We start from the raw sequence: 27,761 nt of genomic DNA on the forward strand, positions 1-27,761 counted from the left end.
CATGTTTTATTTAAATATATTTAATATAGTTGTTTAATATGTTTCTTGGGAGCTGAAACATCTATTAACCACCTGCTTTGATGAGCTCCCTTGTCTCATCTTGTTCCACTGTATCAGAAAGGGAGGAGGTGCCTGCTCTTTCTTCTTCAGTGACTGTGGCTTCTTTTGGAACTAAGATTTTGGAAATAACATTAAGCATTTTACATAAAGAGTTAGTCACTGGGCTGAGGCTAACTATGTTGGTTTATGAAGCTGAAACACTGTAATGCCAAAATTTGACTGCTGCACTGAACAAAATTCCTGTAATTTCAGCTTGTGCTTTACATAGATGACCACAAATATAGTGTTAGTGAGTTAGCTTTCATTAAATGTGAGATTCACTATTTTAATTAAAAAAAAAACACATTTATATAAAATTCAGAAGATGCTTCCCCACCACTTGCTAGCGCTACACTCTGTCTGCAAACTGGAAACAAATTGCTAAAAAAAAAAAAAAAGGGGTCTCAGTCCTCCAAGCATTAAAAATCATGAAAAGAGATTAGGATATTGCTATATTCCTGTTCCATATGTGGGTAATTGCTATTTCAGATTTAAGTTCAGGAGCGCGCTAAATGCACAAAAGTAAACACAGACAGAAAGTGCTACAAATGAGTTACAAATGAGATTCTGTGGTAATACAAACTGTGAATGAAAACTTAAAACACACCATTTCACATTAAATGACACAGAGCTTCTGAATGTAAACAAACCAGAGAGAACAGCAGTTTCCCACAGTAGTCACAGTTGCTTTTAATAAAGCATATTTATGGGTGGGGCGCTACAAGCTCACCTGTTTTCTGAGAGAAATGGGTCAGAAGGAGCATCCCCTGCCCTGGGTGTTGGGGAGAGGGGTTGGTAGAGGGCTTAAGAAATATTATATCTAACTGTAGCCCCCCTAAAACAGGTGAAATGATGCCACTGGCTGACCCAAAATAATGTAGACACTCTTCCTCATTAAAAACTTATTAGCTCCAGAGTTGGAACCCTTAAAAAATCTTGGACACACTCTTCATTTGCAGAGCTTCTAACCCTGGAAGGTAGACACTTATGGGCTTAACATGACCTACTTTAAGCACCCACTCTTCAGTACTCTCTAATTGAGGATCTCCAAGGCGCTGCCTATAGCGTACTGCAGGAGGACTAGAAGATCATTAGCATATGCAGCTGTCTCAAAGAAATTCTTATTAAACAAAATGGCTGCTCATTATACCAGCCACATAATTTTGACCATGCCTAAGTCCTACACAATCATTTTGAAATCGTGTGCAAACTTTTTGGCATCTAGGTCTTATACACCGCTCAGTTACATCATCAACACCACCTCTGTGTTTTGTTTGTAGCATATTTTTAATCCCCTTTCATCCTGTTCTTCAGTGGTCAAGACCCCACTGGCCCTCTCAGAGCAACAGTGACACTGTTATTGACATGTTATTGTGTGCTGCTCTGGTACGAGTGGATCAGATACAGCAGTGCTGCTCGAATTTTTAAACACTTTGCCCACTTCCTCCCTGCTCTGTTAGACATAACTCCAGTAGCACTGCTGTGTCTGATCCATTCGATTTCTTTTGAAATGCAGGGTATTACTAACTAGTCAGTTCCTCTTTCCTTCAATAGCTGCTTAAACACTTCTAGAAAGGCTTTGTACTGGATGCTGAAACATTGATGAGAGCGTTTCTGAGGCCAGCTACTGATCTCCAATCTGGAACATGTGGAAAAGCAATAGGAGTGAAATCCTAAACAATGCATTTGTATGTAAAACAGGATGAGAATTCTGCATTAACGGAGCTGCTGTGGGACCCCACCCATGTTGCTATGACTCATGGTGGTCCGGCTGTGTCTTTAAAGCTCAGAGATCAAATGAACAGCCAGCTTCTTCAATATTACTGGGGTTGGGGAGGGGCTGGGGAGGGGGTGGGGGGGCAAACAAAGCTACTGGCATGCAGGCCCATGGCTGCTAAAGCACAAAAGCTTTCCCCTGCTCAGACAGCTGCAATCCAGACAGGTCTGTGAGACGCATCTCTAATAAGTTCAACAGAAAAACTGTGGCTCACGCATTAGTTCAGAACTGGAAACAGAGGCAGTGGACATTTGACGGTATTTAATTATTGATTTAAGTAAATGTATTTTGTCATTCTGATTAGTAATAAGGTATTTATTTACTTTTGACATGGATTTTATCACAAGACCTATCAATCTGTAAAATATGTAGGGCCAAGGCAGGGCTAGAAGTGGTCACCAATCGGCCAAGTCTCCAAACCCTAAATCTAAAAAAAAACCTAAATCCAAACCAAAACCTCCAAGTTCAACCTATAGGTCATATTACAGAAAAACACACACGCAGCTCAGCATCCATTTTGTTAGAGGTACTTGGATTTGTCATCTCTTTGGCAGTGGTAAACAAAGCTCTTCACCCATTTTGTATGGCTTACCAGTTTTTTCTATCGACAAGCGAGCATTTAAGATGTTTCGTGGGTTTTGGAAACTTGGGTGGCAGTATTCTTTATTGTTGATTTGCACTATTTTGGATACTTAATTTGATATCTGCCCACATTTTGTTGTTTATTTTTTTAATGCAATGCATTGTGGGATTGTGTAATCTACACGTGAACACTTTAGATTGCCAATTATTTAATAAATTATATGAATGTAGTATTTTTTCAGATGTCATCTGTCCTACCACCTCAACATGCTTTGCATACCACAGTTTGAGGACCACTGTACTTGTAATGAGCCAAAAATGGTTACAATGAGCATTCCTACATTTTTTTTCTACAGTATTGCTGTACAAAGTAGAGCCATGTCTTCTAATGCCCATACTCTTTATGATTTGACTCCAACACTTGTGTGTTTTTTTTTTCTTTTCTTTATTTCTTAATTCAGGGCAATAATCAGAAACACAGTTCTGAAACACAGCATCATATTTTCCACAGCCATGGGCCATGTTGTCCAACATGGCTGTTTAAGAAATGGGAAACCTACTCATTGCATCAGTTAGGGTTTATTTTAACACTCTTGCTAGCCAATCACAGGTTCTTAGGTGTTTGCTTATTCAAATGCAATTACTGACATTATTTTGGCCCAACAGTGTATAATGTAATGGGCTGGGGATGGAGTCAGTGAGGCACATATATTTTTAATTAAAAAAACTAATTAAAAAGATATAAAATAAAAGGATCAATTACTGCATCATTTGAACACAGCAGCTGTCCTTCACATTGTACGAATGGAATGATAGAAATGCTCTAGAATTTTATGAAATTAAATAATTTTACACTGACTTCCATTGCAAGTTACAGTTTTCCTTCTTCTGTAAAACCACTAGTCCGGAGATACACTGTCTGGACAGTGACGATACAGTGCAATACATTTATTTATTAAAAACGGCGTCATACTGTAGGCCAACTCATAAAATTACTTTCATTCCAACAACCATGCACTCAAATTAAATTTTATTACACACACACACACACATCACCCAACCACCACAATTACCAACTTCTACCAAGCTGGGACAGTGAACCTTAAAACTAGCACATGCTTCCACCAAGACATGGGAAGCATCATTGTTTTCTAATTGCCACCAATGTAAATGTTACTGAACAGCTCAACACACTTGGAGGAGACCACTAGCTTCCCAATCCTGTTATGTTAGCTACCAGATGTATGCAGTGGCTGGCACCTTGCTGGGTAATGGAGGGCCAGACTTTAGGCTGCTGCAACATTAAGCAGCCTCTTTTGCATGTCAGCAAAACAAAACCTTATCACCCCAGGGTCCCACAGGAGGTTATGAGAATAGACGATCTAACGTCAGCACTCATGTTTATTTAATGTGTAATAACTACCAAGAGGTTATATTATCATGCATTCATTTTCTCCTTATTTTTCTTTCTTCTTCAGCTGTATCCTTCATGAGGCACAGTGCATCAGCCTTCGGATTTGCTGTAAGTATAATCTTCATTCATGTTCATTAAGATGTCTTCCAAACAATGTGTGATAATCCATTATGTAGATGCTGTAGTCACTTGGACCCCCCAATTACAGCAGTATCTTTACATCTGTGTAATGGGAGATTTAACTCTTCATTCTTGAAAGAGTCATTAATTCCTTAACAGCCTTAGGCAAGGTTTTTCAGAATTGGTAGAGGTTTTAATAAAGAGCTTTAATGAAATTAAACTTGGCCATCAAGGCAGGCGATGTTAAATATGTTAGGATTTGAAAGGACATCGGGGGTCCGGTTTATTTAACAGCAGACCACAAGCTTGTCGAACTCTTTGTAGTATTCAATAAAAGTTAGTATTAAAATATTAAATGACATTATCTATGGACTCCTGTTCAGATGTCTGTTGGATGCAAAAGAGCCGTAGATTATGCTCTCAAAGTAAGAAGTGTGTTCAAAATATTGTAGTGTATAATGACACTCATATGAAAAAATATAATTGTTTTAATTTTATTATTGTGCCTATAGTAACTGTGTAGTTTTATAAGAGTAATAAAAAACAGTGTAACCTCTGGTGATTTATTTACTGTAAGAGGTGGGTTACAGAAGTACAGCTTATGTAAATAGAAGTGTATGAGCAATTTATAATCATGTGTGCAAACAAGTCTGTCTTGATTTTTGTAGCTGTGTAATTACATATGTGTAACAGGGTGGGGGTAATTACTTACGTTTGCTAACAAGACTTTTTTTTCACTCTAATAAGATGTGTGAAATTACCAACATCATGAGTTTAAAATCATCTGAAAAGGAGATTGTAACTTTCTTAAACACAACTGCAGTATAATCTTAACATAGAGGCATCTTCAAGGGTTCTTTAGTAAAGGCAATATTCCTATTTAGAATAATGGGTTCTATTTAGAACCATTTACAAGGTGAAATGGTTTGTTGTATGAAGGAATAGTTTGTCAGTTTAATGTAGATTGTGTTGTATATGGTCCTTGACTAGCACCTTTTTAAAATGGCTTCTATGTAGCATCAAGAATGTGTCTCCTATTATTACAATGTCCAGGTTTTTAAATAAATGTGTTGTTACATGTGTTGTTACTGTGTTACTAAATAGTATTTACAGACAGTATACAAAATGGGCCATATAATTCTGTACCATTTCTGCATATTTCCTACACCTTGGAGGAGGATTTATATATGTACTGCGTATTAGCAGAAAAAATGACAGCTTTAACAAATGGCTGCCTGTTTTCTTTCAGTTCGACGCTACGTTGGATGTTCTCTCATCCATCATAGTGCTGTGGCGTTACAGCAACGCGGCAGCTGTTCATTCTGCCCACAGAGAATACATGTAAGTACACAGCTTTAAGGTAAATCGAAAAACAGTGTGTAATAGTGCTCCATATAGTATATACACACTGCAAATATATATACTTTCAAATTAACATCTCAAATCTAATTAATATGTGACATTTGTCATGTTGAGATTGCTCATTAAGATTGTTTATCACATCCTATGCCAATTTTTCTGAAGCAATATTATGTGCAGTATTATAATGCACATACTACTATGTGCATTATATATATATATATATATATATATATAATATAAAATGTTACAATGTCTGTAAATACAAAACATGTTTTATATAATTTCTTGTATTACTTTAATATTCATATTTGCAAAATTCATAGATTAATTCATATATTTTTTCCCAACCAGAACACCCAATAAGCACAATTCACTCATTTATGAAAAAAGTGAAAAGAAAAACAGGACCAAAAAAATTCCAACAACTGATTAAATTTAGCATAGAAATTGGATCTCCTAACAACAATGCAAAATATGATAAACTACCAAAAGTGTCCTTAATGCAAAACAATACTTAATGTATTCATTATTTAAAGCAGAATTTAAAGTTAGCCATTCCTATATTGCTCCCATTATTACAAAAGAAAAGAATCATCATAATTTACATAGTCCCTCATGTGAGTATCTCCAATCACAGAATTAAGAATAATAAGAGAACTGAGCCAAAACAGCAAAAAAGCAAGAGATTCTGTGCATTGTATGTTGTTACTGCTCGTTCTGGGCTGTTTGGAGCTGCTTGTGGCTCAGTTTCATGTAAAGGAACAGGCGCTGAAACAGGCCATTTTGAATAGGTTTGTTAATACGGGGAGAACGCCGCTGTTGAGTTTCATCTTTGTGGTATTTTGGCTAAAGCATGTCATATAAGTTTCATTAAGACCTGAGAACTGTGTTCACCTTTGGAAATAGGGTGGAATTTATCACTGTTGAGAAACAGTTCTCAACTCGTTGGTTTCTCACTGTTGAGAAACCAGCTCCACTCTTTCTCCACTCAAGTGTTCTTTCCAAACTTTAGCTGTGAGAAGTCAACACAACCTTAATCTGACTGTGGATCTGAAAGAAACAAGTGAATAAAATATATTCTGTTGTATTTTGCTAGAAGGTAGTGGGGTCTTAGGCTCTAACAAAGATCTGACAATCTGTTTCAGTCTACTGGGCCATATTCATCCACTCAGACTTTCACATCTGTCAGATTTCGACCTGTTAATAAAGATTTGTTGGAGCGCTTCATCATGAAGGTTTATCGTTTATTGCATCCATCTTGTTTTCCCCTTGTTTGCCCTGGAACTCTGCTGCTGTTCAGTATCAGAGCCTGGATAAAGCCCCCCGCTTCAGTTCCTCATCCATCTTTTGGCCTGTAGAGGATTGCGCAAGCCTGGAGATACTCTCATTCCTCTTGTGGATGTGTCAGAGTGAGAGACTAATGGAGATGTAATGGAGGAAAAAGCAATGCTGTGCACATTCCCTAATGTTAAACTATTGGTTTTTAGTGGCTATGTGACACAATCAGTGCTTTTGGTTGCTTTACTTTAAAATTACAAATTCAAAATCATTGCAATGCTTCGCTGACCTGTAATAGGGAGATTAGAGTCACTGTTGTTGCTACCCCTGTCTCAGCACTGCAGAAACTGTACTATGTAATTCTTGGAGAAGGGTAGGAAACATATCTAAGTGCATCAGTGACTACAACTCTGCAGTTCCTGTAAATGCTACAGTGATTGTTTTGCATAATAAGGGTTAACCTTTGATTATTTAACCCCTCATTTCTCCCCTCCCCAGAGCCTGTGTGATACTGGGTGTGGTATTTCTCTTGTCCTCCATGTGTATCTTGGGGAAAGCCATCCATGACCTGGCCACCAAGCTCCTGCCTGAAGTGGTGAGTTTCGCTGTGTCATTCCTACATAGTTATGCTTTGTCACTGAGTCCCAGATCTTGCCCCTCTAGTTTTTGAACCAGTTCTCTTTGTTCAGATTATAGTGATATATGATACAAATGTGGAAATGAGGCAAAGTTCTAAGCTATATTACTGAGGTTGTGAATAGTGAGAACAGCAGAGAAACATAGCCAGTCTTTCTCATATCGTGCTGACCATAGCCACAGAAAGCACAGAGCATTTTCCTGTTTTTACCTCCTTTTATTTCCAAGTTGTCTTTTCAAATCAGAAATTTGATGAAGGGTCTTTTACCCAGCACACGATTGAGGAAATTATAACAAGCAGCAAATGACCCTGTCCAGCTCCAGTGTGCTGGACACTTTATTTGAAGCTCTGTGCTCTTTCTGGAGCTTTTTAGGCTTGACTCACCCACTGACGTCAACATGATTCACATTGCAGAACCTACTAGTTCGGGTACCAGCTCGTGTACATGCTGGTGGAAATGTGCTGAACGCTTCCAAATTACATTCGCAAACGGTAACAAAACTGGTTCCATGCTGGTGGAAAATTGACTGATGATTGATTGGTGATGGTTAGATTTGGAGATTACTAAGTATCAGGGAGAAAACCCACAGTTACTTAAGAGTAAACAACTGGCCTCACTCTCTGGTTGGCCCTACTGCTTCCCCAATGATTTAGCATAAGGATAGCTATTGTAGTCACCCATTTGCTGACTCAGTTACACACACACACACACACACACACTGTTTATATAATTAATCACCATAGGAAAGTGTTAACAAATACAATGGGATGCCCTAGAGCACCTTCATTTGAGTGTAAGGTCACCATGACCTCAAGCATGGGTAGAGGCTATGAAATAGCTCCCAGTATGGGGCTGAGGGTCAGTGAAACTAAAATGAATGCTTGTGATCCAGAACTAATTATTCAAGTCAACGTCTAACCCAGCATCTGTTACTACAGCAAAGGAGTGGAGTGGACGTTAAGTAAGTGTCCAGAAACGTTTGGCCATATGTTTATAAAATAAACGAGGTACAGTTACATACTCATTCATCTTCCAGGGTGCAGTTCTCCTTGGTAACCCTTGGTTACCAGTAGTTTGCACTGCTCTGTAATTGCCACCAGCCAAACCACACATCAGATTTTTAAAGCACAGTCTGGCTGTGGCTAAGCAACTGAATCCCAGTGGGTTTTTTTTTTTTTCAATGTTTATTTATTTATTTATTTTTATTTTTTTGGCATAAGACATCCAATTAGAGACCGCAGCAGAACCCCAGGCAACAAATTTCACCCTTTGTTTGTGATACGAGGGAGACAAAAAAAAAATAAAACAACATGTACACAGAATGAGGAAAGAGAGAGGGTTAAAAAAAAAAAAAAGTAGCTGCAGAAAAAGGAGAGACAGTTGCCATGGCGTCTGGAGCCGCCGTCCTAATTTACGTCAACTGTTGTCGTTTTCCACGCAAGACAACATCAGGAAACTATTCTGCTGCATTCTGTTCGTTCAGAGGAATTCTAAATATAGCTCCGCTGTTCCGTTCCTTTTCATTTCTCCAACTTGGGGACAGCGTCTGGGGCTCGCACATTTTTCACACACTCCCTTCATCTCCTCTGTGCATGAAATACTAATGAGGTCCTGGAATCCTCAGCCTTGCTCTCATGAAAGCTAGTGATAAGATCTCCATGTAGATGAGACAGGTGCCATCTTCAGCTGTTCGTTAATCTAATATGGATCCCCATAATCCATCTTTAATTCTGGGATGGTGAACCATATTTCTTCAGTTTTTATTTGTTTGTGTAGAACTGATTATGTGCAGGACCCCAGTAAAGTAAATTTCGACATATTAAAATAGCACTATGTAAGATCTGGTGTTTTTGCTCTAGGGCTCTACAGCTGCAGTCTAATTCACTTTTACAGCACTGTCCCGAAATCAATTGGCACAGGGGTGGGGTGGTTTCTTACCCTTCCCTTAAAATTACTTAGTACAGTTTTCTGCAGTGCTGAGCCATAAAGTGCCATAAACTTCCTCATGACCAATGCTTTAAAGAAGGAAATTTAAAAAATGGAATCTCCATTAGGATGCCCTCAAAATTCCTCAGTTTAATTGAGTGTCCAGCTGAATGTCTGCAATTACGTCTACTTCAATTTTCTCATTTGATTAGTCTGATATACCTCACAATTTCTAGGCAGTGTATGGGTTTAGTCCATAGGCTTGGTTCATTGGTCCACTTTCATAATGAATGATACTGAACCCCTATATCAAAAGCTTTAAATAATAGTTGTGTACAAATAGATTTTAAGTGTTTATTTTTTTTCAATATTTAAAATCACCATCTTCCATACTCCATCTTCCAGCAGTGAAGAAAATGTCCTCTTTTGATGTGAAGAAGTCATCAACCTATTTTCACACTTCTTCAAATGTTTTGAAGTGAAAATCAGACAAAGCACTTTGCATTGATTGGAACAAATGACATTTGGAAGCAGCTGTGTCTGGACTATATGCCAAGTGCTCCAGAACTTTCCAACCCAGAGTAGGTAAAGTTTCCTTCACCAACTTAGTGACATGAGGCCGGTGTTGTTTCTCGTTTGGGACTGTCGTTATGAATCTACTTTCAACAGCAGTCATTACTTTCAAAAGACTTCAGAGTAATTCCGAGAATTTGTTGCGTTTGACACGAATCTTCATCAAGCAAAGCTCGCAATTCATCTTTTTAAACTTCATAGGGGCACTGCTACATTGATGATCGCTAAAATCAATATCGCCATTTTAAATCGTCTAAACCAAAAGTCACACATACTTTAGAATACAATATTATCCCCAAGAACAGAACAAATCAATGCATGTGTTTTTTGTTCTTGCTTGCCATTCTAAATAATTCATTTTTTGGTTATTTTTTTATTGAATAAGTGATAATTGTAAGAGCGCTTCAGTTTTAAATAGTATTTAAACACTTTAAAACGTATTTGTACACCTTATAGATATGGAAAGTATAGACAAATATATATTGCATAGTGAGAAACCATCATGGTGAAGCCTGAAAGTTGCTGCTACATCTGACCATGGTTGTAACTTTGCTTTAAAAAGTGCTGGGGTCAAGATTGAATTCAAACTTAGAGCTGTATTCACAGACTATTTCAACATCCATCTTATGACCTGTCTCATGTCAAATTTTCTGGACATAGACTTGGACCAGAAGATTTTTTTCTCTACTTCTATTTCAAGGCCTAGAGATAGTTAGCTCTAAGGTTATAACCACTTTTAAACCTGGCTGTCTCACTGAAGTGAGCTACACAGGATCAAGCTGATATTTGTTCAATTCATGTGCCTTGTAATTCCAGTGGAAAAATCATTGAAGACAAAATATTGACTGACATGCATTTAGGTGGATGTGTTGCTCTTTGTTGACAATTTTTTTTTTAAGTCGTACCTATTGATCCCATATCTAAGATTACTGATGAAATTTGCAGGCTTAATCATTTGAAGCTTGTGACTGTGGAAACAACCATATTTGTGGTGTCAAAGTTAACAAAATTAGCTCTCAGTGCCACTACCCAGAGTCATAAAGGTTGCAAGGCAAGACCTGGGCTTGGGAAGTACCCAGCTCGGGCTTGGCTTGATTAAAAATGTAGGAGGAGAGGAATTGGTTTCTCAGCTGTTGTGTAGGAGGGAGGCAGACATGCTGGTTCAAGCCCAGGGAGAAGACGAAAGGAATGGCAAACTGGAGAGGGTTCTACTGGGAAAAAAAGGACTATTTTTATTTAGAGGATAGAGGACACACAAAGCCCCTACTTTTTGTTGTTAGGATTCTTTTATGTTTTCTGTTTTGTATTTTAGATTTTGGAGAGACTATGGATAGAGAACTGTGTGAATACAAAGATGTCATAGGTTTATAAATATATGGCTTTGGAAGAAAAATGCTAAATTCAATTAGAAAAAGATTATTATATCAAATATTTGTATGCAGCTTATACTTTAGCATATGCTGGACCCTGGACAAGCCTAAGGGGTCTGTTTCTTATAATTATTTGTGTGTGTGTGTGTGTTTGCTTGGTGTATGGCGTCTGACGTGGGCTGAGAATTCTCCACCGTCCAGGATGCTTGTGTAAAGTTTGTTAAGGGCAGTCCCGCAATACACCAAGCCCAAATATTTGTACACTTGTTTTGTTCAGTTTGCTTGTTAGCAGTATGGCTCTGTCTCAAACTTACCGCAATACTTGAATACACATTTATACAATGCACTTTATTTGTATTCAGCCTGATGAACTGAATGAAGCTACATGTGGTATGTAATTTAAAAGGAAAAAGTCAAACTTAAAATTGCTGGCTAGCATGTAGTAGCTAAATTAGCTTTTGTGCTAGCTAGCAGATATAAAGGTTGTGACTGAAATGGCTCCCTGCAGTCACATTTAGATCAATTTATACTTCTGCATTGCCTGGACGCAGAGCCTACGCCATAGGCTATGCAAGAACCTTGTGCTGTTCTGAGCGTTTATACTAGCGTGTATACATATGCGTTGGTGTCTGTCATTCTGCAATTGCACGACCACACCACTAGGGCAAAATCTCAAACATCATCCTCTACACTACATAAAACACAATGCAATGTTTATAGTTTGGGATAGAGCATAGTTTACAAATACAAAGCCAAAAACTAGATTATGCAGACATTATGCAAATATTGTCAAACTGTCCCAAGTATAATTCAATAATAAATAAATCCCTATAAGATTTTACTCTTAAATAGTTTTACAGAGTGTGTTTAGCATGATTTTGATATTACAGAAAGTTAACCAGGCAACATAAAAATTCAAACAAACTGACAATATGGGGTGTTCCAGTGTCCCTGACCCTCTGACCTTGTGAGAAAAATAGTTATTTTAGCCTTCAGGGCATAACCAGACCATTGGTTCTCTGTCTCAGCACTGCAGCTACTAAACCACACCCTTATTTCCAATATAATTGTGCTATGGACCCAATATATATATATATATATATATATATATATATATGTAATTATATGTAAGCATCATTAATTATTTTCTTAATAAACTACACAATGAATATAGTCGTGGTCCAATCAAAATCATGTATTTCCATTTTTGTCTACTTTTTGTTTAATACATGATTTGAACACAGCAGCTCACACTATGTACAGATTTCTTGATGAATGGACTAATAGTAATGAAACAAATTACCTCAAATTAAATCTTTTTACATTGACATCAATTGAAATTTAAGTTATTTTCCCTTCTCCTGTAAAATTGTTATTTTGGAATTTTTCATTGGACAGTGATGATATAGCTTATTTTATGTTTTTTTTTTTCATGTCTTATAGATTTATACGGCACTATGTAATTTCACTTACTTTAAATTTGTCGTGTTCGATTTAGGACGACTTCCTCTTCAGCGTGTCTATTGTGAGCGGTCTCACGTGTATCATCCTGGCTGTTGCTAAGTTCATGTTGGGAAGAGTGTTGACGAGCAGAGCCCTGATTACTGATGGTAGGTGTACACACACACACACACACACACCACTCAGGTGTTGCATCTTAATGATGGTACTAAGCACTGAATCAGCTGAATTATGAGCAGTATGCATCAGCCCTATCTGTGTTCTTGAGTGATCAGTAAAACCAGACCAGTCTGCATCATAGCCCCTAGATAGAAATACACCAAAAACCACACTCTAATCTGCTCCAGTCTCTTTACTTACATGTGCAATATACATACACATTAGGTGTATATAAGTTTTAAAGGGTTTTTGTGTGACATATAATTATAATAAAAAACTCCAAAATTCTTTCGTCATTTTATGGTAATGGTTGTGTATCCATCAAAAAATGTTCTGTAAAATATAAATCAATAAAAATAACCTGAAATAAATTAAAACGACGAGGTGGTATGGTGGTGCAACAGGTAGTGTCGCAGTCACACAGCTCCAGGGAGGTTGTGGGTTTGATTCCTGCTTCAGGTGGCTGTCTGTGAGGAGTTGGTGTGTCCTCCCTGTGTCCTTGTGGGTTTCCTCCGGATGCTCCGGTTTCCTCCAACAGTCCAAAAACACACGTTGGTAGGTGGATTGGTGACTCAAAAGTGTCTGTAGGTGTGAGTGAATGTGTGTGTTGCCCTGTGAAGGACTGGTGTCCCCTCCATTATTCCCCTCTTGCACCCACTGATTCCAGGTAGGCTCTGTACCCACCGCGACCCTGAACTGGATAAGCGGTTACAGATAATGAATGAATGAATGAATGATTGAAATTAAAATGACAATTTTTTCAACACTGAATTATAAAATTTATTAGTCATTTGTTATGAGTTCCATCAAGGAGAAAGTGCAGCAAAAGCATGTGCCTCGATTGGATCTGTTCTTGGGCATAATATTGGATTCAAAATTAAGTGTGAGCTTTGGTTTAGACAGTTTAAAGATGATTAGCGATATATATATATATATACCTGGTCTTAGCTTTTTAAAATACTTAAATAACAATTTTCATTAATACTACACAAAGCTTACCATAAAATTACAAGAGTGGGAGAATGTATGAATTTTGAATTAAAATTATACATTAAACAAAAACATTTTAAAACTTATTTGTACATCCTTATACATAATGAGTTATTGCTATTTGTTAATGTGTTTATCATTATTTTAGATGTTTCACAGACCTAGGGGACATCAAAGCGAGAAAAGAATGCTGTACAGTTTGATGCAAAAATCTGTGGTTAAATCACTATAAAATATGGCCAATATAAAGGAAATTTGTAGATGAATGCCATATTTATTTGTGTTCTTTTTTAAGCATGTGTTATTTATTTCAAGCATCACTTAATCCATGTTCACATATGAATTTCGGAAAATGTCCAGAGAATTAGATCCAGCCATTTTCCAGAATTGTCCTTTCACACATGTAGTGTACAGCCAGACAGAAGTAAATGTTCCACATGCTTTAGGCTTGAGCATGACATGATTCTCTGCAATATTTCCATCTCTATTTGCTGGTGTTACCTGGACTGCATACTAGGGAGCTTGCACGATAAAAATATGGGTAATGTCTGGTACAAATGTTGCAGACATTTGTGTTCATACATATGAACACTGGAAGATTTCTGGGTTACTTTGCATGTGTGAAAAGAAACATGTAATTGGAGGTGTCTGTTCATTCATTTGCATGTGGCAACTCCAAACTAGAGATATGATCAGCCGAAAGCTTTAATGTGGAATTGATCAAAGTTTGCGCCAGAGTGCATTTCACTCTCCTGAAGGACAGAGAACTTGGCAGACCCGAAGGACAAAGAAACAAGTGTGTGTGTGTGTGTCTGTGTGTGTGAGAGAGAGATAAAAGATTCCTCAACAAATGACAGGAACAGCATCAAAGCCTGTCAGGAGTCACAAACCATCTTGCTGTGTCTGACCTTCTTTGATTCAAGAAGTGCATTATCCTTGTTCCAGAACAGCGCCTACATTAATGCCAAGGCCAGTGCTGCTGCACAATTAACTAACAGTTGCATATTATGAAGAAGAAAACGAAATACACATATTGACACATTCCCCTGTGGTTAATGTGGGTTGTGTTGATAAAAGCGGAACAAACACAGTGGTTCTGCCGAAGTTATTAAATACTTCAGTGTTACTGCTGGACAGAGAATAGTCCACTAACCCAAAATATCCAGTCAACAGTGTCCTGTGTTCACTGATGAAGAAGTAGAGGAACACAAACCCAGATGAGCTATTTTTGCACAAAACAACAACAATTTTGAAGTCAAGGTTATATATATATATATATATATATATACATACATTGTGGTCTCTTTCTACAGCTTTTAATTCCCTGGTTGGTGGGATTATGGGCTTCTCAATCCTCATCAGTGCAGAGGTCTTTAAGCATCACCCCTCTGTCTGGTTCTTGGATGGCACCGTTGGTGTACTTATTGGACTCATCATTCTAGCTTATGGAGTGAAGTAAGTGCATCCATTTTGCATGATACACAATGCATTTAAACCTGCACATCCACCAACCTCCTACAATTAAGGGTATTAAAAATAATATTTAATCACCTAAAAGTGTCTATTTGTACTAACTAAACATAGCACGCCCTCCACAGGCTGGCTATTTGCACAGGCCGGCTATTTGCACTATTTCCGCAGTCTGGCTATATTCCCTCCCTCACCCTGTGACTATGAGACATAGAAACTGATTTCCATTTGACGCCAGAACCTCCCTAAAGCCTTGGATACACTACACAACTTTTAAAGTTGGAGCAGATTATAAACAGAATCTCACACTACACTATTATTATTATTTGCCAATTCTTATGGAGACTGGAAAAATGTCAGGCTCACACTACACTGGGGATAATACACTGCACAACCCCAAATTCCCAAACTAACTTCCCTAGGAGACACCGATAAACACAGACTTCATGGTGTTACTAGGTGCACTTAGGAGGACATAGGAAATAGTATTATGTTACTATATACACTTAGTGTAAATAACATTTGCCATATTTTGTTTGTAATTATTTGTAATTTGTAATAATAAATTTTCTCCCAACCCCAACTCACTGCATACAAAGCTGTTTAAGGTTCATGTGCCATTTTATAATCAGATTTAATTATGCTACGTAAAATGTCACACTTAAACATAGCTTTAATTATCGATAATACCTCTATTTTCATACTGCTATTCTTGTTTCTCACAAAGTCACTGTGTATAGGATCTGCCATTAATGAAGACCCATTACTCAAAGATACAGCTGAAACAGCTGGGTTGCTTACATCATTTTGTTGTTTCTTTCAAAACAGCCCTCATTTAGATGTTAAAATTACCTTGACCCATTCAACCTCATCATGTTAGTGGTCCCTGTTCTGTCCAATTGTGTCACGCAGTAAAGAGTAACTTGGGCTGCGTCACAAATAGCACCAGACTACTGCACCCATTAAAATTGAATATACAGTGCACTATGTTAGTGCAGAAACCATTATTTTATGCCCTACACTGTGCACTACATAGGGTGAAGTTTTGCAGTGTTATGGAAACATCACCAATCATCTCATTTTTAGACAAGAAGAATCATTTTATTCAAATTGAATATGTTTCACTGTCAGAGCTCAGAATCAGCATTATCAGGCTATCTCCCCTGTAAACAGGATGAAAAGAATGAAACAAATATACATGGCTTTTGCTTGTAGTTTCTTACACGCTGAAACACAACAGTGAAATAACACTATACAGAAGCTTGTATATAGTCTGTGTATTAAATGTTCTCACAGATTTGGTGATAAGAGTACAGAACTGCAGTAGAGGCTAACAGTTTTCCATTGGATTCTATGATGAAATTGCAAATTTTAACAGAGTATACTGGCATTTTACTCCTCATTATAAAACACATTGGGAGACTTACCCATCTAACGCTAAGAGATGGTGGGATTGTGTTTTTAAATGCTGTGAGACCCTCTCCAGTGCAGAGTGTTGTCCCATCCAGTATTCATACTTAACATAACTATATAATATTTAATAGTACATTTTAATATGCAATGAAACTCTTGTGCTAATTATAGATGCAAGATATAATTATTTTATCCGCTTTGTGTGCCTCACAGTGGTTTACTCCACTGCTTTCACTATCATCATTAGACTTACCAGTTCTGCATATTTTTTCTGTGAAACTGATCACAAATGTTGATAGTTGTTGGTTTTTTGGGTATGTTTCTAAAGTTATTTGGACTTGCTCACTGACCTGTCTTTCTCCAATATACTTGATTAATAAAGAGAAACTGCCAGTTTGTTCTGCTGTTTATCTGTTAATGATGGTTTTCCATTAAGAATCTGTTAGATGAGGTCACATCACTATGCCCCTGTATAATGTGCCATCTACAGGACGTTCTTGGTATTACTGGTTGAACATACTACCTGTAGCCTTAAAACAAAAACAAACTTTGGAGTTCTGAGGAATTGTTTTATTGTCTCGCCATCACTAAATTAAATTTACACACCTGGCTGTGTATGAGATAAATATATCCATCTTTCCCAACTGTTTACATTTGTGCTGTTCTATGGAGCCAGACAGTCGGTCACCAAAAGGGAACCCACAGCAAAAAACACAATGTGACCTAAAAGCAAGGATAAAAAAGTCATGCCCATATTAGATATTCATATATAAGTTGTATTTCTCTGTGTAATAAATGAATGACATTTTTGAAAATGGTTCTTGTGCTTTGTGTCAGTAAAAAATATTAGTAGCAACAATTTCAAAATATTCCATTAATTTCTATCGCAGAGAAATCCAGCTTAGACCCAGAATTCCCTTTATGGGCATAGCGCCAACTATAGATTGATATTATGAATTAAGTGGTCTATTTTGATGAAGGGGAGAACCGTATGTATGCCATATTTTTTCTTATTTATTGGTAAGACTGCTTTAAAAAATATAACCAAGACTTTTACTTTTTACTACAGGTTGTTAATTGACATGGTGCCAAGGGTACGACAAACCAGGAACTACGAGCGTTTTGAGTGAGTGTGTGGATGATTGAGGAAATACAGAAGAAGGAGGTACTTGTACAGGCATGGGCAATTCTACGTTGGAAAGCCCATCAGCTTCATCTTCTTACACCTCCACCTCACACAAACACACACTTATTTACATACAAGCAGATCCAAACTGGAACAGTTCCATCTGTGATTCCATTTCCATCTGAGCAGCGGTTCACCACATGCTTTATCTGATCTTCAAATTCCACACAGCTGTAAACAAGACCTCAGCAGAAGAGCAAGGACAAGCAACGGAACCGTGTCTCAAAACAAGGAAATCCTTGTAGTTGGATAAAAGCCTCGCAACAGGTTTCTTTTCAATAAATCCAATTCTCTATAGTGATTTTAGCAAATGCTAGAGATACCTTGAGGTTTCCACTATCACCATTCATTCGTAAAAAAAGCCCCGTTTCACCATATTTGGCTCCACCCACCTGCAACGGGATGTCTTTCTCCTGGTGCAGGTCACTTGGGTGCCCCACTGTTTCCACCCTCACACCTCAGCACAGCTACCCTCCCTTTCCCTCTTTCTCCTTCCTGTTTACCAACTAATGAAGACCTGTCGTGCCAAAGAAAATTTACAATTGTGAAAAATGCTCAGTGATACTGAAGGTCATGTAGCCAGGCATTTGGAGAGTTGCCACACTAGCCCTTGAGACTGAAAAACTTAGATGACTCCATAATAAAGCACATAAAATGCTGCTTGGATAATTAACTTAGAGCAGCCATTGAGGTCTGGGCACCAATATGGATCTCGTAATAACAGCACATGGACATGGAAGTCTAACAAAACTACTGAGATATGGACCAGAGAGGTAGCACTCTGGTCATACATACTTTGTGTGTCAAAATTATATTATACATTTACATTTATGGCACTTGGCATATACCTTTTCTGAAGCAAATCAGAATTTTAATCATGTTACAGAGAATAAAAATAGTGTTCGTAGTTTAGTCTTACTGTGGTTAGGTGGGCTGGGAAAGAAACCCTGTTTACTGTATACAAAGCATCAGTGTTACCCACAATGCCACATCAAACAAACAAACCGCATTACTCATTATATAAGCATTCAATATGCCCACGAGATATATGGAATATTAGGGATTTAAACTCTAGAAATCAAACAAAATAATATGTTTCAGATGTTTAGTTTATGGAATAAACTTTTTGTAGTGGTACAAGTCTACAGGTTTTGTTTCTAAGGAATACGAAGCACAAATATTTTACTGTTGCCTAAAACCTCATTTTGTTAGTATACTTACCCTGCGGTGCAATGTATTTCACTACAGGACCAAAAAAAAAATAAAACAATCTCTAAATCGGATCCTTAATGGCTTATAATGTAGGGATCAGTTCAGAATAATCTGAGATTTGTTTGGCATGGACATCTGTGTCTGAATCCAAAAACAACAGGATTTGTCTGGCTTTTTCCTTTTCAAGCCAAGAGGAATCCAGATTAGAACAGCCTAAAAGCTGGCTTTTTAGTGTTTTAATTTATTATTTTTTTTAATAGATCAATTTCTGTACTATAAGATTTATGGTTAGAATGCCATGGCGTGAAAACAGCCTGGTACAGTGAAAAGCCAGTGGCTGTGTGCAACTTAAAGGTCAGCTGGCGTAATTGATTTGTTGTTCACATTTAGAAGGATGGGGGTTCGTTACAGTTTAACATGTTTTAAGTTTGTGATTAAAGAACATTTTTGGACCCCATTACAGAAAGCCTATAAACATTTTCATGGTTTTTTTAAAAAGCACTAGGCACTGAAGTAGAGTTAACAGCAATATCAACAATTTCAATGCTTCTAATAATAATAATAGTAATAATAATAATTTTGATGTATATTTGGCCTTACTCATACCCAAGCTTGCTTTAAAGTCCAGGAATTTTATTTGAAATGTACAAGGCAAGAGAATGAAATAGGATGGAAAAATGAAGTAGGTTAATAACTAAAACATTGAGAAAGATGTAAAATCACACAAACCAATTCACAAAATGGCAGCTGAGGAAAGACTGTGTATGTCTAAGAAACTTATTTCTGGGTCTTTTTTTTTTTAACTGTTATTACAGCTAACAAAGCACATAGTAACTGACAGAGATAGTGCCACTAGGTTCCATTATAGGCCCAAAAAGTTAATACAGCATTATACACTGAATGATAACTTTGCTACATCTGATGTCCCAAATTGTCATTAAGCCTTGGAATCATTAGGGGTGTGTTGTGGTAGTATTTGAAAGTAATTAAATAATTGAATTATGTACAAAATGAATTAAATTCATAAACAGTTTACATTCTATATATTCTATACATTTTTTGCACAACTAAAATAAATCCTGTTCTAATTACAAACACAAACACAAAAAAAGTTGAATAAAATTACAACATGCCAGCGATAATGATGTATTCTAAAGGCTTTTACAGACCAAGCATGATGTGATTATGAGGTAAAATAAAAACAAATCTAAAAATATGTGTAAAATTATTTCAAGATCTAAATAATGATATTGTTTTACTTTGCATTTGGACAAAACTAAAGAACCAGAGTTTCCCCATCTCTTTCAGGAGCTGAAAATGTTATGCAGCTCTAGTGTTCTTAGTGCAGTTGATGCAGGACAAAGTAAGGCTTGAAACGTTACTGCGACCGGTCAATTTGTTAACCTGTCAACCAGGGTGAATAAGATAATGCAGTTTTGACTTTTCAGAGTGCACTGTTCAGATGACTTCATTTAAGGTGTGAATATGTTATTCTTGGTGGGACAAGGCCTTAAGGGTTAAAGGTTCTCGGAAGACAGTTCAAAAAGACATTAGAGATGATGCACAAGTGCCATATATATAAATAACATCAGAGTATTCCTGATCGTGAATGAGCACAATGCCCAAGCACATTGACCTCTCCATGTTTTTGAAATAATTGGAAGAAAATAGCACATTAATAAATATTACCATATTGAAATGTTTAATTAAATACAGTATATTATATTTAATGTGGTAAACTCATGTGGTAATGTGGTAAAGTGGTAACAACAGTGATTTATCTTTTTTACTTTGAAGTTCATTTCCATCCTTTGCATCATTTGTACATAATTTATAACATGGGCAATCAGACAAATTTGCATTCCGCTTTCATAAAAACGTTAAAGGGGTATTCTGGCCTGAAACTAGCTCTGAATATTGTGTTTGTTTTTTATACAATATTCTGTACTGCAGCATTTGTCAGTCTCTTATGTTTGAGAGAATTGATAATTGTGTCCTTTTTGCATTTGTGGTTTTTAGCTACAATACCCAGCATGCATTTCACAAATAAGTCATAAAGAAATGCTAATTGCTAACACGGCCACTGTAGAGTATAATATATACAGATGAGTATTTGCTCTGGCCTGCTACAAGATTTAGTTTTCCCTCCGACCTTCAGATTACATCATCAGAACTGGATTTCACTCACCATTAAACCAGGAAAGACAAGTATGGCACAGATTTACATTATTAGGAACTGTGTCAATAACAAATTTAATAATGGTAATATATTTTAATTTTGGTCAGAATGCCCCTTTATATATTCTATGTAAGATCACAGTCACATGTAAAGCTCTAAGTTTTTATATGATATATATATATAGCATTGTACAAAATAGTATTCACATATAATATAACAATCTTGTTTCCAAATAGATATTTAATAATAATGTGCCGTGTCTAAAGAGTCTGGTACTGACAGCTATGATCTGCATCTATAAATAGCATATATCTGTCAATGTATAAATTCAGTAGATTTTTACAGTGGCATTTTAGGGACATTATTAAAAAATAATACTAGATCTTGAGATAAAATAAATTCACACTTTAGGAAGTCATAGTATATTTAGAATGCAGTCAATATTTTGAAAATAAAATCAATATTTCTAGAATAAAGTAATAATTTTTTGTGGATTAATCTATTGTATACTGAGAAAATAAGTGACTGTATTTTTTATTAGACTGCAGAAAAATTTACCCCTTAAAATAAAGTGACTTTTACTAGAAATAATACCGCTTTATTTTAGTAAATAGATGTCTTCAGAATATTGTCTTTATTCTTAAAATATTAAATAAGTTTTCAAAATATTTACTTTATTGTCGAAATATCACAATTTTACATTTTATCCTGAAGATTTTGACTTTCACTTTTGACTTTGATTTTCACATTAACGAAACATTATGACTATTATCAAGATATTACAATAATACATTCTCAGAATACAATATTTGAATCTTATTAGACATCATTATGAAAATACTGACTTTGTTCTAAAAATGTTGACATTTTCTGATAATATTATCTGTTCTTAAAAATATAATGATTGAAACCCTTAAATTCTTCAATCTTCTTTCTTAAAATTCAACAGGGTATGTTTTTTAACTTTGTCCCTAAAACGCTCTGGTAGATTTGAGACTCAAAGCTATAGATTTATTATATTGATGTGAATAAGAATTGAGTGTGATCTGATCTCAGCTCAGCATCTCAGCTCACCTACAGCACACTGATATGTATCACCACTACTGTTGGACGACAATCATAGGCCAAGCTCATAATGGCTAAGTGCACACTGTCACACTGTAGCAAAGCTAGTTTCTGTTAGTTTTGTTTTTGTGCAAAAGTTTGGGCACCCTGAGTTTTCTGACTGAAAATGATTTGACACAGACTTCTACTGGGAATATATTTAATGATGCAATCTGTCACTTTCTCCCATTATTAATTTTCATATTCTTATACTGACACCTACTGGCCTGGATTCATCAGATATTCTGTACTAACCGCATTTCAGTAATGACCACCCACATGTCTGGGACCCACTCTATGGCGCATGGAGCAAAAAAAGGCTTATTGCCACTTTAAAATAATTGTTTTGCTCATTTTAGTGCCTAATTTGTTTTTATTAAAATAAAAAACAAACAAGAAGTGCCATAACTATATTAAAGCCAATATTTTGTTTCTCAAAAACAAATGTGTTCTCTTTAGACATATTGTGCTTATTTTATACAGAAAATCCACAAAACATAATTTTGTCATAAAATCATTTGGGGCGCCTTAATTTTTGCACATGACTTTGTATTTATTAATTTGAGGTTGTTTTGGGGTTTTTTGCTTAACGTATGTGTGAGTATTAAGCAAATTTTCTTTTTCTATTTCGTTATCTTTTGAATTAATAATTATTCTCTATGCTAAAATTCTGTATTATTGCTCTAATCTAATAGGATGATGGTTTCATGTTATTTTTTTTTTCCAGCAGACCATTGTTTACATCATTTAGCACTGTTCAATACGGTCAGTACACTGACCACTGTCCATCAGTGTGACATCCATTGTTGTTGAACAGAATATATAACATTGTGATGGTTTACAATTTAGGCAAATAGTGTTTTGATTTTTCGCATTGACGTTATTTATATTGGACATATCTCGCTCTTTTGTAAAGCAGGAGATACTAAGTAGATAATAGGTCCATGTGTAAGTCATGGGGACAATTTGGACAGTTGTGTTGTCAACTACGAGTGTATTAATGTAAAATTTATGGGGAGTGCTTTCTTTTACAGTCCCCCCAGGGTTTAGATATTAATCGGATAATAGTGAGGTACATGCACCAAAATTTTAGGTCATTCTTTTTTATGTAATGAGGGTAGGATCCAAGATATTCATTGTAAGCTCTTCCTCTACTTTGTATCTGTTAGCTGACATATCAGATCTGGGCAGTTAGTTTTCTACTATGAGGTATTTCAATGTAAATCATTTTGTTTGCCAAAGTATTACCCAAAATATTACTTAGTTCTTTGGAGTTTGTACCTCACACTTACCTCCTTTATACCTAGAATGTGACTGTAAAAGAAAGCGTTTCCAGTTTAAGATGGTCACAAAAGTGTTAACTTATTGAACTCTGCTTGTTGCTGTATAACTGTATAAACGGTATCTGTCCAGACTCCAAAGAGAAACTGTGAATATGACTGTATGTGAAGTTCTATTTTTGTCTGAGCATAGGCACTGCTTGTATTCATGCTGTAGTCTATAGCCTTAGCTAGACAGATAGCAACATCCTGAGCTGATTTGAGCCAAACCCCTGGCAGGATTTGTGAGTTAGCCAAATATACTTAAGCTAGAAGTGAAGCCTGTCCATTGAAGGAAGAAGTCAGGAATATTCTACTACACAGTCTTCACTTTTGACAAACTTGCTGCTTTGCTTTGCTTTGCATGGGCAGAAAAGCTCAATTTCCTTGGTGTGTGTCTCAAACTGACGTTAAGTTCAGTATGTGGTAAATTAGTGAGGAGTGTTTTCCTAGGCTAAATGCTAAACGTTTGCTATTGTACTTGTACTAACATCCTCTAAAGCAGCAGTTTCCAAACTTAATTATCTTAGAGCCATAAAATCTAGTTTTGATGAGATGGGATTAGACAGAATAAACTGAAAAAATGAAAACTTACTACTCCCATATTTTTCTGGAGTCCTCATTATGAACACTGCAGCACCATTTATAAAATGGTCACAACAGTCAAAGCATAATGTACGAAGGTGTGCCCAGTTGATCTTATGTATTGTGGAATGCACTGCAAATCAAATTTAGTGACAGTAAAGGGTTAATTGAAGATGGAGACAGAAAAAGCAAAACCAGTCTATAAAAAATACTGTAATCAGAGACCAATATTTTATTCAATATTGAAAATATTTCCATAATAGTAAATTATTATTAAATATCTCAATTTATGGGATATTTTACCACAAATGACACCAGCAGATTGTTTGATTTTTTTTGAGTAACAGCTCTTTGACTGCTCCACATCCCTTCAGACCCTGGGTGTAGTGTTGTCTTCTCACAGTGAAAGTATGTACACAAAGAGCTGTTAGACTAGCTCTTCCTTATGAAAATAGATTACCATTTATCGAATCTGGGAAATATGAATTAAACTTAATTTAACTGTACTTAATTTTAGATTTTGCAGGATTTCAAAATGAAGGGTGGTTTCACATTTTTGCTCACTGCAATACCTCTATATGTATTTAACCAATCATAAAGTACATTTTAAGATTATGGTTTGAAAAGTGCAACATACGTACATGTCCACTTCTTATTAGAATCTAGTCATTTATTAGTTAGCATAATACTCCAGGACTCTGTATTTGTCCACTTTATGTCCTCATAGAAACCCTCTATAGTATTTACTACATAGATACTTAAGGGTCAATTTGAGACACAGAATTCTTGGTTATATTAAATAAAATATACTATGTGTCAAAAGCATGTGCGCATGTGCTATTCAATTTCCCTGAGATGTATTTCCTATAAATGAATCTCAAATAGCTCCTGTTCCCTCGGTCACTACATAGGTCATGAATTGTACCCTAAATAGTGCACTATGAAGAGCTATTTTGGACTCAGCCTTTGTAAATGATGTCCCATGGGGGAGTTAGTTGTAAATATTTCAGTGGAACTGTATATTTCTATAGAACACAAATGGTGGAGAGTTTTAACCCAAATGTTACACAGACAATAAAAGCCGCTTTAGAAAAAAAATGTTTGTGAGGTTGTCCATTTGTATTTGTACACAATGGTGATATTGAGAAGAGCCAGAAATAATTCTTTAACCATTAAAAGAAATCATAAATGTGGACGTGATTTTCTATGTTTATATAGAAAAGTCTAAAACATGGCTGCTCCCATGTGGGGGACCCACTCTATGGGACATGAACGGATTCATCCAGTGACTACAAATCTGTGGAACTGGGGACACGAAGAGCTGGACAGTAGAAGACACAAGATTTTATTGCCATCTACAGGGCATAAAGTGAATATATCTTTGAATAAATGCTAATGTGGGTACCATTAATTAAATCGTTCAGTCCTTTTGCCCTTAAGAGTTATTTTATAATTATTATAATCATTTTATAATGATTATAGTATTTTCTTTTCAATTGTTTCTGCTCCTGTACCTCTACTGGGTGTAGGATTGATGGATTACAAACTACATATAGAGTGATATCATGATGGGTGTGCTAAAAGGTTTCACTGTGTTTTTGGACTGGACTCTATCTGTCTGTCTCACCTCAGTGGCCTGAGGTGAGGATCAAACCCATAACCCCAGGACTGTGGCTGTGTGGCTGCGACACTATCTCTAGCTAAATCAGCTAAACTTTTCTTAACTGTCACCTGAAGTTCTTATAAGTTCTAAACCATTTTCCTCACCTTACAAGTCTTTAAGGAGGGAGTTTTCCTAGGCCTTAAAAAGTGTCTCACTCTAGGAGATTACCACTGCACAACTGTCTGACATCAGTGGGTAGGTTAATAACATGTATATTTATATAGATATGTAAACAATCACTCAATCAATCAATAACTATATATGCAAATGACTTAAAATAGTGAGAATGACTTGAAAAATAGTGGGACAGCTATAAATCTTCCCATATTTCTAGGCAAAAAATATATAGCTGTTATTGTGACTTTAATGCAGTTTTAACTTCTCACCACAAGATGGCTCTACATGCCCAGTATAGCACACAGATAAATGGGGAAAACGCCACGTCCGAGAGTTGTGTCTGAATGTAGTAGTCATGTCTTTTAAATAAATCTTAGCGTAGCTGATGTTCAGCTGTATATAAATCCTAAATGACAGCAAATTTAAATATTGCACACATTTCTCACAGTGACTGGGCTAAATTTACAGAAAACACATCTGGACTTACATAAAGTGAAAACCATTCTAGGTCTAAACATTGGCATACAACTGTGTGTTTGTGTGTGTGTGCATTTATGTATATATATATATACATATATAATAAAATCATATTTAGTGTTTTATTTATATATTATATTTACTTTGTGAAATGTATGACTGCTTTGATTTCACTGAACACACTGGCCTTGCTGAATAATGTAGTTCTGCTGAATTCCACATTCATTCTCTAAATCTTACTTTAATACTCAATACTGCCTCTTATGTGGCCTTTTGAACATATGGCAGTGTGTGAATGAATGTATGAGTGAAAGAATGAGAATGTGTGCGAATGAAACTTTGATGGAATGTGTAAGTGAGTGAATGCATGTTTGTGAATATTTCAATGAGGGAGAGAATGTGCATATAATTGAGTGAGTGAATGTATGTGAGTGAGACAAAGAGTGAGTGAGTAGCCAGTTGCCTGAGGTGATTTGTATACAATATAAAGTTCCAGTCTCCATGAGGCCTGTGAAGGACTGAGTGTCTGGATCTTCTGAAATCAAACAGGTTTATCAGGAGGGTAAACTGATAGTGAACATTTCACACTGAACCTCGCCCAGTCTCCTGTGTCCCACGTGCCACATGCTCATGGCCATAACACACTGCAGATACAATATTTAAACACTGATGCTGTTCTCCGTCTATATTTATAATTTATACTGACATTTAATATTCAGTCTTTTGTCATATGTGAGTTAGCCTTAACTCTTAAAGTCTGTCTTATATTGAACACATATGTTATTATACATTGGGACATGTGCCCCAGAAAATTCAGTCTAATGACATTTCTGTGAAGCACACAGCATCTGCACTTAAGCCTAAGCTTACCATGCCCCGTCCCAAACATGAGCTAGAAGTGTATAAACTTCACCCCCCACTGATAGTGGCTGTGGAGGAACTGTATTCTCTAGAACAATGGGATGAGTTGGAGTGGTGTTTATAATCCAGAACTAAATATCCAACATCGTTACCTTACCTTATAATGCTCTTGTGGCTGAATGCCATCAAATGCTCACAGCGATGTTCTAATTTCTAATCTAAAGTACTTTTTAAGAGAGTAGCGCAACAGTAGACAAACTCTCTAATAATATCCTTAAGTTCAGAAAAAATGTAAGATGTCCACCATCTTGCTTCTAATTGTTTATGTAGATGTTTATGAACCTGTCATGGAGGGCTTATGTAGGTGTCATGTAGCCTTATGAACCTATGGCTTTACATTAATATAGTGCGTGATTTGTAGCCTAG

At 36.3% G+C, this 27,761-nt stretch overlaps 1 protein-coding gene across 1 annotated transcript in view; it reads left to right on the forward strand.

The window, feature by feature from the left end:
- The window catches only part of tmem163a (transmembrane protein 163a), a 75,093-nt gene extending 53,473 nt beyond the window's left edge, over positions 1-21,620 (forward strand). Inside the window, exons 3-8 of the mRNA XM_066686871.1 lie at positions 3,937-3,980; positions 5,242-5,333; positions 7,131-7,227; positions 12,638-12,749; positions 15,063-15,204; positions 17,702-21,620. Of these exons, the coding sequence (XP_066542968.1) occupies positions 3,937-3,980; positions 5,242-5,333; positions 7,131-7,227; positions 12,638-12,749; positions 15,063-15,204; positions 17,702-17,762 (548 nt within the window). The 3' untranslated portion in view covers positions 17,763-21,620. The remainder of the gene's footprint in view (positions 1-3,936; positions 3,981-5,241; positions 5,334-7,130; positions 7,228-12,637; positions 12,750-15,062; positions 15,205-17,701) is intronic.
- Positions 21,621-27,761: the final 6,141 nt, after the last annotated feature.

The sequence above is a fragment of the Hoplias malabaricus genome, chromosome 12 (genome assembly GCF_029633855.1).
Source record: "Hoplias malabaricus isolate fHopMal1 chromosome 12, fHopMal1.hap1, whole genome shotgun sequence".
Classification (NCBI taxonomy): Eukaryota; Metazoa; Chordata; class Actinopteri; order Characiformes; family Erythrinidae; genus Hoplias; species Hoplias malabaricus.